General features: G+C 42.3%; 1 protein-coding gene across 1 annotated transcript; it reads left to right on the top strand.

Annotated features, from left to right (window-relative positions):
* Positions 1-203: 203 nt before the first annotated feature.
* klhdc8a (kelch domain containing 8A) lies at positions 204-6,259 on the top strand (the record flags this gene model as incomplete). The annotated part of the gene is made up of 5 exons (XM_080845942.1): positions 204-588; positions 1,141-1,305; positions 1,773-1,991; positions 4,566-4,667; positions 6,057-6,259. The coding sequence occupies 5 exons, from the start codon at positions 204-206 to the stop codon at positions 6,257-6,259; spliced, it is 1,074 nt and encodes a 357-aa protein (XP_080702068.1).
* Positions 6,260-11,336: the final 5,077 nt, after the last annotated feature.

Here is an 11,336-nt window from a genome sequence, read left to right as displayed (position 1 = left end):
ATTACACAGATTTTATTTTGAAGCTTATAGTAAATGAAAATGAAAAAAATCTGTGAAATCATAAGGATCATTTTCTATTGTATCAAACCTCTTCCTGCAGGATCCTGTGGAAGTTTTGTGTTCCTGCCAAGCTCCCAAACGGACCAGCCAGTTCGGTCATTCAGGGAAGCGCTGGCACTGCTCCCACGGGCCTCTAGGAGGCGATGTTGGAGATGGCTGTGCCCTCAGCCCCGGACTTCCGCTGGCAGAATCTGGCCCGGCTGTCCAGCGGGCGCGTCTACCACTCCCTGGCAGAGGTCGGTGGCCAGCTGTATGTGCTGGGGGGCTGTGACGCGGCCGGGCGTCCCTCCAGCGCTCTGGAACTCTACTCCCCCGAGGTGGACCAGTGGGTGACTTTGCCCCCCATGCCCCTGGCCAGGGCAGGTGCCGCAGTGGTCACACTAGGCAAGCAACTGCTGGTGGTGGGAGGGGTGGGGAGGGAGCAGTGCCCCCTTAAGGCGGTGGAGATGTACAACACGGACGATGGGAAGTGGATGAAGAAGAGCTCACTGAAGGAGGCCATCATGGGTGTGGCCGTCACTGTCAAAGGTTAGGGCTGTCCCCAAATCCATTGCTGTTTAGTTGAAGTTCTATTTTCTTCAAGGGCAAGTCCTAGTCAGAGCTGGAACAGCATAATTAAAAAGGAATGCTATCTTTTTTTTTTTAAACACAGCTACATCAGTGGTGTACATGGTCGTTTGGGGTTTCATTGTATAATACATTCATCTGATGTGACAAACACTATCAATATTGCATTAACGTCTGCCTAGACTTGTTTTAAAGTGATGTTAGTGTTTAAATGGTTTATAATATCAAATGAAACCAGCAAGTCATCATACTATGAAGCATATTAAGAGATACAAGAAACCTTTAATTTGTATCAAGATTTTTTACAAGATTAATAATTAGTGTGTGTGTGTGTGTGTGTGTGTGTGTGTGTGTGTGTGTGTGTGTGTGTGTGTGTGTGTGTGTGTGTGTGTGTGTGTGTGTGTGTGCGTGCGTGCGTGCGTGCGTGCGTGCGTGCGTGCGTGCGTGCGTGCGTGCGTGCGTGCGTGCATGCATGTGTGTCGGTGGCATGTGTCCCTGTCTGTGTTTGCCCAGATGGCCGGGCGTTTGCGGTAGGGGGAATGGGTTCTGACCTGTTGCCCAGGAGTATCCTCCAGCAGTATGACCTGAGGAAGGACATGTGGGGCCTTTTGCCCCCTATGCCCACCCCCCGCTATGATGCTAACATCAACCTCCACGGCTCCAAGCTCTATGTGGCAGGTGGGTTTGGCAGCACGGTGAGCGAGCACATGGTCGGAGTGAGAGCAGATAGTGTTTCATGTGAATGAGATTTTTGCTGTGTGCAACAGCCTTTTAAATGTTGCCTTTTATATATTTCTCTCCATTTAAGGAGCTCTTGAAAAATGTACCGTTAAACTTCAGTCTGTGCATCTCCAGAGATTTGTAAGCGGGTTATAAAAAGATATGAGCAGGGGAGTGTTTGTTCTGTGTAAAACATTCATGTGTTCTAACGGAATTCATTGTACAGTATATGACTGCTGACGCAGTTCTTACGTAAGTGTCACGCCAGGCCGTGTGTGCGGACATGGTCTTGTCTAAGACGGACAGATATAGCTAGAAACAATGGGAGTAGACTATAGAACACAGTCATGTATATAGTGTCATAGTGCCGCGGGACTCTTATGTAAGACCCTTTCAACCACTGACGGCTTCACTTCCCCGTACAGGTGGCCGCCAGTGTAAGCGATCGCTCAAAGCCTTTGAGGTGTTCGATATGGAGAGCCGCCAGTGGAGTGTCCTCCCGGCACTGCCCTGTAAGAGGTCCTACTCCGGCGTGCTGTGGGACACCTGCGGCTGCCTCTTCTGGCTCGGAGGCCTGAGGCAGGGGGGCCTACACCAGCGCTCCAAATTCACCAACAACGTCAACATCTACAGCCCCAGTGAGGGTGAGCGCAATTCTTGGTGTTCACATACCAAACAAGTTAATATGGCATGCAGGTTCATGTACAGGTTAATATGCGTTAGACATGTAATATTGGAAATATTTGACACTTCACATCCCTTATATTGTTATATTGTGATTCGCATTGGTACTTTCAAATACCCTTTAAAGGAGTATGTAATGTGTATGTTTTCTAGATCAAGGATGAACATTGAGGTGACGAGTAAAGCCCCCATTATCTCTGTTGTTGAGCTACTCTCTAGAATGTTGAGAACACTTATTTGAGAATTGGCACGCCCAGCAACTTTGGGACTATTTGTATTTGTATTTTATGAGACACATCACAGTAATGATCTAATTCAGCACGGTCATGTCAGTATTTGGTCTCGTCTACGATTTCAATTTTTTTACCTACACATTTACTCCCTGCTTTATTTCAAAGAAGGCAGTCAGACGGACAATTTAATCTGCCAAATGTGCAACCAAAGCCAAACGCTCAGTCACAGTCTGCCAGTGTTACCATGTCCGTGCTGAACAGAAGCTTTTGGCAGCTCAAGCTCAACAAATGAAGTCTTTGCTCTGAAGTCAGAATAATGAGATGCTGCTTGGCAGATTAAGAAATGCCCATCTGGAATATCTGATGTCAATAAAGCATTAAAAAAAATTAGATAAGGTCTGACAATCCTTCAGATGAGTTATTGATTTCTTTCGAGGTATTACTATGGCTATTCATACGGCAGCTTCCCCACCCCCACCCCCGTGGAATGCGATTTCCACTGGTGGCATTCGTGAGTGGGAGCAAACAGAAGATATATTTAACCTGCTGAGAGGGTGGGAGATGAGGGGACATCTTGACAGCCTGGTGTCATGGTGCAGCTGTGAAAATAATACGAATCTTTCATCTCACTTTTTTTTCTCCCCCTGCACGTTACTCTATTCAGCCAGACTCTGTCAGTCAGAGCATGGCTCTGAGCAGCCGCACAAAAGGGACTCTTTAAGTCAAAGGTCTGAGCTCCCTTTGCTTTTGCCTTCTGTGCCAGACAGCCAGAGTCCTCCCTGCACACCCCCCCCCCCCCCCCCCCCCCCAGCTATGCAGCCACATTGTCAGGAAAATCAGCAGTACATTATCAGATGGTATTTAAAGAAGCGCGTTATCTATTATTCTCTTTATATCTCCCGTGCCATCTGCTGGACCTGCCAGCGAGCCGTCGGCCTGGCAGGCCACTCAGTCAAAATCCCTCCAGTGCCGCAGGATGGGTCAGTGTCTGTGTTCTTTTATTCCCGGCCATTTTAATTATGCCGCCTCATCTCTATTTAGATGGGAGGGTGTGATAACCGTAGTGTTTCTGTAAGGAATACCTGCCAATCAGCGGCTAATTTTTACTGCCGCTTTCAAGCCTCAGCTCTTATGGGAGTGACAGCTTTTTTTTTTTTTTTCAGGGAGCTCTTTCAACTGCTTCCACTGCAACACAAAGAGAAAGCTAGATCAGACACCATCTGCAATGCCACACACTGTAATATACTTATGTCTAGCCCGTACCATTCAACACCCCAAATACTGTCAGTGCAGAATTGAAATTAGTCATTAGGAACTAACTTAACATTTCATTTAAAGCTCTCTCTCTCTCTCTCTCTCTCGTTTCTCTCGTTCACTCTCTTCCGCTCGTTGTGTGTCTTGTTGTCTCTCTCTCTTTCTGTATCTTTCTCTCTCTCTCTCTTTCTCTCTCTCTGTCTCTCTCTTTTTGTCTCCTTGGTGTCTTTCTGCCAAATGGTGCAGATCAGAATCTCACCCAGGAAGAGCCTGAGATAGAAACCCCCTCCCCCTTTCTGTGGCTCTGGCCCAGTTATTAAAACTCCAGAGGATTTCCACTGCCCTGTCAGCAGGCAGGCAGGCAGACAGAACAGGAAATGTAAATGAAAAATTGAATGAATGTTCCACCTCTGTGTAGCACAGAGCAGTGTGTGTGTTTGGGGGCGGGGGGTGTTTGGGATGGTTCTGCTCACAGAGCCAATTAAACTGTTCCAACTGGATGGTTTACCAATGGCACTGATCCCCATCCCAAATATAGCCAATGCCTTAACTAATAGGGTTTGTGTGAACTGAGACAATACTGCCAGCACCCTATTCCCATATTTTAAGAGGGCCATGATCTCAGACAGCAGCAGATTATAGCTTTTCCACTTCATGAAACTGTTGTTGTTATTTCATGTGAAAAGTGTTAGATTAGCCCCTGCTTCTCTATTTATGAGCACAGCTACGGTAGCTCAACTTGACAGCTCTGGAAAACAGTGAAATAACATTTTTGCCGAACTGTGTTTTGCTTCGATGGATTGGAAACCAACCCTGTGTAAAATCTATTATGCAAATATGATGTTTTTTATACCAAACTAACAAAACCAAAAGGTTGCAAATTATTTTTAAGACAATGGCTGTTTGTATTCATTAGAGAGGCTACAAGCATGTAAGTGGTGATATAATTTGAATAGAATGAAGGTAGCACAGTGGGCCATTTAAATGACATCCAATAGAAATCCTTTGTCCTGTCCTTTCCTCCATTAATCGTCCTGACTGTTCCAGGATCTTGGCTGAAACGAGAGGACACTGCTCCCTTGAAGACCAAACGTGCAGATTTTGCCGCTGCCATCTTGGGAGGCAGAATGATTGTGGCAGGTGGTCTAGGTATGTCAACACATCATGCTAGCACTCAAGCAAATCCCCGAAACAGGATCCTTGCCATAGGTTTGGGTCTTAGTCGTGCATAGCAAGATGTTGATTCAAATATACGTTTGGTGAGAACCATGTAAGGAATTGGTATGTGTCGATGGGAATGATTATCATGTTTCATGCATTATAATAATCCAGTCAGATGCCTTGTTAAGCTGGGGTTGAATGTAGCTGTGAACAGAATATATGAACTTTCGTCATGAAGGGCCCTGCAAAGCTCGGCTGGTTCTGTGTTTGGATAATGCTATAATTATCCAAGATCAGAGCTCTTCAAACAACTAGCTTGTATGGGCTAAACAGTTAGACTTCAAGTTTGGATATTATTTCACCTCACTCTCACCATACTGTAGATGGCTTAAGAATGAAGAAGAACGCTTGAAGGTTCAGTGTACTACTTAAATTCAGAGGGTCTGTCAAAAGGCTCTTCCTTTATGCTGTAATCTGTTCAGATTATTTTAAAGACTTGGCATTGAATTATGGCTGAGAATTTCACCTAAATTGAATTTGCCATTCACAATGAGTTTATAAATGGGAGGGCATCAACCCAATTTGCACACCAATAGGATACTCTCGTTATAAAGAACCAGATCGAAATGGTAAGGGTATTTTGAAGAAAACTCATTATGTGAAGAGGTCATAGATCTGCAGAAAGGACAGCCAGTTCTTGGAATGACCTTGTGAAATGTATTTATGTATATTATAATGACATGATGGGATGCTATTCAGTTTCCCCTGACAATGTCTCCCATCCTGCATAAATGAATACATATTTCATCTCATATTCATATTCCACACCGATGGAATAAGCAGGGGTCATGATAGTGTGTGTGTGAGAGCTAAAAGGAAGAGGTAACAGACATGACTTTGAGACAACTTGTTGGAATATCGGTTGTGGCCTGTTGCTGTATCTGACTGTTCATTCTGAAACTTGCCCACAGCTTGATAAGAGCATCCATCTCACAAAATTCATTCTACTACATTAAGCTCGGACTGCAATGAGCAATGAATTGATCCAGACATTAAGAAATCTGTAAATCACCTAATCATCCAAGTTCTAAAGCTCCATCATGTTCGGAGTTATTCTAAATCTGGCCCTTTAAAACCAGACGAGATATAAGTGCAAAAAAAAACATGTATTGCAAGCTACAATTATTATTATTTTTTTTTAAAGTAACAAGAGTTAGCACATATTTTCCTCTGTAACTTCCTGGGGAAAACTTCTCGGTCCTTATCAAGTAATCTCCTCTGAAAAGTGGTGGTGTAAAATAAACGCAGGAATTTTCTATTTGAATGTGTTCAGCAGAGTTGCGATTGATTAAACATTTTCTTATTACATCTCCCAAGGCCACCAGCCCTCTGTGTTGGACACGGCCGAAGCCTTCCATCCACAGAAGAGGAAATGGGAGTCCATTGCTCCGATGGCATCTCCCCGATGCTCGGCATCCACCATTGTCATCCACGACCGCCTGTTCGTAGTGGGTGGTGTCAATCAGATCCCCAGCTGTGCTCATGAGGTTCTGTTTATAAAGGAAAAGGAGTGCCTGTAGCCGTAGGCTGTGCTGAAATCACAGTGTGAGATTTTCAAAGCGTTAGCTCCCCCTACAGGCCACGCTTTTACAGCACACACATTTAGACCTGTAGCGCCATCTGCAGGCTCTCATGTTAGAAGCGGTTGCAAACTGTAGCCAAACTGAAAGTAGCTGTCAAATTTAAGCAGTAGGAAGCCTTAACCAATAGCCAAAGACTGGCAAAACTACAGTCACATCAGACCTTGTTCCCACAGCATTAAAAAAGTCATAAATGTCAGTGCGTACCATGTACAATACTGTACATTGTGATTCATCCACACATATACAGATTTTTCATTATTTGAGGAGCTGGTTTTCTCTGTAGATAGCTCACTTATTCAGGAATACAGGATGTGTTCAGTGCAAAGTGTCTTTGAATGTGTTGACTTTTCAGCTTTCACCATGTGCACTTTGTGAAAACTGCACTGTCATCAGTATTCCTGTAGCAGAGTGCACTTCATTTTGATATCATTAATCAACACATGTTGGATAAGTGTTTAATGTGTGTGTTCTCACAGTAACAATAATAATGGGATGTGAAGGTCATTCAGCCGAGAAATGCCATAAACAGATTATATTTTTTACAATTGTTAAAAGTGCCATTTGACATACACCTTTAGTATCTGGTTGACATTTTTTCTCTCTTGAAAATGAAATTCAGAGACCAAATAATGCAATATAATAGTGTTTCACCGTTATAACACCTGGGACTAAATTCTTGTAGTAAGCATTTCAGTTGTAAAAAGAAATGGGGATAGCTTATAGCAATGCAGTGTTCATGGGGTGCTAACTATGTTCAATATTATATTTTTAGCTTTGTTTAATTTAATGTAAATGATTAAATATCTTCTTGGCTAAAAGCTTGTATAAGGACAAGTTGGAGATGGCGTTTATCTACCAACAGCACCACCAAAAGGCCATGAAGAGCAAAAAAACAGCATGTTTGTGTCATGATTTAAATCAGATGAGTTTACTCTGGCATTGTGGATTGCATGTTTAATGTGACAAGATATCCATTTTACTTATTAAGTTAAGTGTATATTAGGCAAGTCATGCAATGTGTAGGGTTATCAGGGAATAAGGACATTAATGTGATGATAATCTGTGTTTGACGGAAAAGTATGTTAGAGGGACAGTGCAATGTGCAATACATAGAATTTAAAGTTTAAGTGAGATGAACAAACTGACGAAAGTCAGATTTCTTCGTTAAATACTGCAGTACCATTTTTATATGTCATTGTCATAGGGCTATACCTAATACTTGCATAGAGCTAACACAGAGGAAGAGAGCTAGAATTGTCCTTGTTGTTGTATGTAATGTACATGTGAGAATAATAATTGATCTTTGTTATGGGCTTATCACTGATACTGTAGCATGGGCAGAGGATGTGCAGTAAAAAGCCATAATTGCCAACATGGTCTTGGAGCAGGTCCACTCCCCTGTCTGGAACCTGTTAATCAATTAAACATTTTCTGAACAAATAAATGTTTGTTACTCTGACTTATTTGTGACTCTTTTTGTAAAGCAGTACAAATGTAAATATAAACATAAGTGTTTTGCACTTAGTTGGATTTGACTGGACAGATTTCCCTAATCAGTAATGTGAGTAAGTAATGTTGCTCTTGTATCATTATCATGAGAATATCATAAGACTTGCTCACTTGTACTGGGATGTTATTATCATCATAGTCATAAAACATTGTTAGACTCTAAAAAATATCTTTTTAGCAAAGACTACTCTCAGTTATATTTACTACTATCATTTTTGTCATGTACACTATGTGATCAAAAACAATGTCAAATACGTATCTCTTCGACCACAGACTAAAGAGCAAAGCACATAGTTACTTCTACCCACAGTAACATCCTTTTGACCTTTATGTGGGATTATCAGAAAGGTGCATCATCAGTTAGCATGACTGCTTGTGCAGAGGCAGAGCCTGTATGTCTTGATAAGGGGCTCTCTCATCCTTTCTGTATCCCCTTGCCTGTGTCAGACTCCTGTTGTTTTACTGAGCCATTGCCAGGAGCCTGGGGGTTATTCATCCGTATTGATTTCTCTGCTCTGCTAGTTAGCCAAGAAGCAAACACGTTTATTCATGTGACTACATCTGTGGCGAAGTTGGCCACAGTCCTCTACAGAGGTGAGGTGCTCCTTTAGTGTGTACTGCTGTTTATCCTGATGCTTTAATGTCATGGAGAATAGATTAAAAGATGTAGGTATACAATGGCCTTTATGGTAGAGAAGTCTTTACTCCAATTCACTTCTTGGGATTCTTTGCCTCCACCTCCTCCACATCAGTGAAATGTTTGGAGACATCGTCAGGCTCTGGTGAGTTTTTATTCTGTCAAGTAACAAAATAACCAAAGCTAATACTGCTAGTACCTTCAACATGTAGACATGTAGTGTAGGTTTTTGAGATCAACAAAAGTATGATGCAGTAACTTTTATGTGAGTTTAAATAGAAATAACAAGAAGTAACATTATGGCTATAGCCAAAAGCTCCACTCTGTTTGAATGCCTTTGCCTCTCTGGAATGTATTCCTTCACAGGTGTCAAAGTTACACATTATCAATGACACTTCCCACTGTCTGTTTGAGCAAACACTTGCAGAGGAAACTTTTAAAACATTTGTAAGTAGTTTAGTGTCAGGAAGTTAAGCAGAGGAAAACAGAACAAGTATGAGATATCTCTGGCAACACTCAAGGGAGCTTTGCCGAAACTAAGTGTCATCTAACGGCGTCATCTAAAGTGTTTTTGCACTGAACAGTGACACCCTCTGATGAAGACAGAAAATATATTCCAAGTTTTCTCTGAGACTTCTCAAGTCTCATGGATCCCAAACATAATTTGTTTTGTTTGTTTGTAAGGTTTCCTTGGTATTAGGTACAGGTCTATTTCAGATTCAAATGAAACAGAAAAAAAGAAGGAAATACATAGTATACTAGCATGATGTAGCCTGTGGCAGACACTCTTGGATACATATACCCAAATATACCTGTCCCTCATCTGCATGGCCTTGTTGCAGGATACATGAAGTGCTTGCTTATCTTATCACTCAGGTTTTTCTGGTGGTTTCATATTCCGCCTCATTCCCCTGCCTAGGGCCGGGCCCTAGCACATTTGGCGCCCTAGGCAAGCTTCACTCCTGGCCTGGTTTGCCAAGATGTTTTTGAAGAGTATACGTTTTAAGAACACGTTTGGTGTGCTTCAGCCGTATGTCGCCTGTAGGAAGAACCGGCCCTGCCCCTGCCTGATGATCATGCTGTGCCTCCATGTATCTGTATTAACCCAACTCTTGGACATGCCACTAGGGGGCACCATAACAACATTACTCTAGCAGCTTACAGCAAGCCTGATGAGGGTGTTGTGGATACATTGATGTATTTACAGTAAGATAAGACACTATGTTAATGTATTGATTGCATAACTACATGTCAATAGAATAAGATGATTCATTCTTTAATTCAGATGTACTGCATTGTAGTTTTAAGGACAACATGGAAACAAGAAACTATTTCAGAACTCAACAACTTCACTATAACCCCAAGTCTGAATCTTATGTGTGTGCAGAGGCTGGGCCATCTACTATACTTTACCATAAAAATGTCAAGAAAAGAATTTTCTCTTCAGCCTCCTGTTTCATCCAAACAGAAAGGTAAATGTCTTGTTTCCATGTCTTATCAGATGAGGACAGAACAGGCTCATACCTTGGCCAATACAACAGTGTTATTTAAGGCACGTAACATGATGTGTTAACTTACTATAAAATAGACAAAATTGTTTAATATTTCATATATATAGGGTCCAGTTTAACAATGACTACAATAGTGTATTCAACAGTAACTCATGTGTTTCTTTCTGTGATTGTGTTTTAGTGCTAGAGATTTTGTGATTTTCACCTGAGTCACATGGCGTTTAATTTCTGATGATGAAAGGGATCTTGAAGATTTACCTGAAAGAGATTTGAATCATCATCAATAATGCAGTGCCTCACATGAAAATGTAACAAATTAAAATTACAATTAGAAATATGAATTTGTAGATAATATTAAGTTACAAAAATTTACTTTGCTCAGCCAAACCACCCACTCAGTACATGTTTCATGGTGTATATGGTCTGTCCATTATTCCTCATCAGTTAAACAGAAACCATCCATGAATGGGGAGGTTTTCTCTGCCTCTGTCAGAGTGACGTGCAGGCTCTCTTGGCAAAAGCACATTTTGTTCCACTAAGGTGTGTGGAAGGCCAGGCGTGCATTTCTCTGCCCAGGGGTATCTGAGGTGAGCGATTCTGGGGGAATAGTAACGTGCCTCTTAACGCATTTTGTGCATGCTGCCCAGCGTGTCGCCAGGCTACTCTGTAACCAACCCTTCCTGTTCTGCGTGCCTCTGGACCCCTTCCACTGGGGTACTTAACTGGTCATGTGACCAGCCCCTGGACTGGAGGTCTGCTGACCTCCAATGCAAAGTAGATGATTGCCTCCAGTGGTGCTGCACAGTGCCTACACTCTCAGGAAGCTTTTTCCACATTAGCTTTGTTAAGTAACGTGGGCTAACCACTGTCTTTTGGAAGGTTAGACCAGCGTGAAGACAGCATGACTGTTATCCAACAGAGGATGATGCGATTCAGACAACAGAGATGATTTGAGAGGGAGAGGATTCATCCTGAAACAGTCACTACGTAATTAGTTGTGTAAATAAGAAGCCCATATTTGTAAAGTGTCACATTGTGTGATCTGAGATTGCAGGTTGGCTCTGACCTACATGAAGAGTCTGTGTGTTGACCTTTATCTGGCCAACAAGGGGGATTGTGTAGAGTAGGGTATCTTAATAGCATGGCCTGATATGGAGTGTCTCAATGGCTAAAGAAATGCAGAGAAAATGCCAGAGAAAAGATTATCTTGCAGCTAGTGACCAGCCAAACCTGTACTTTTGGATTTTGGAGAAGTTCTGTGGTTTATTATATAGACCTACAGTTCAACAGTCCTTTAGTTTGTTTTGGTGCTAATTCAGTTACATTTACAGCTTTGTTCACGAGGAGTAACAGCAAG

This window comes from Sprattus sprattus (assembly GCF_963457725.1).
Source record: "Sprattus sprattus genome assembly, chromosome: 10".
In the NCBI taxonomy this organism is placed as follows: domain Eukaryota; kingdom Metazoa; phylum Chordata; class Actinopteri; order Clupeiformes; family Clupeidae; genus Sprattus; species Sprattus sprattus.
This window is presented reverse-complemented; position numbering and strand designations above follow the sequence as displayed.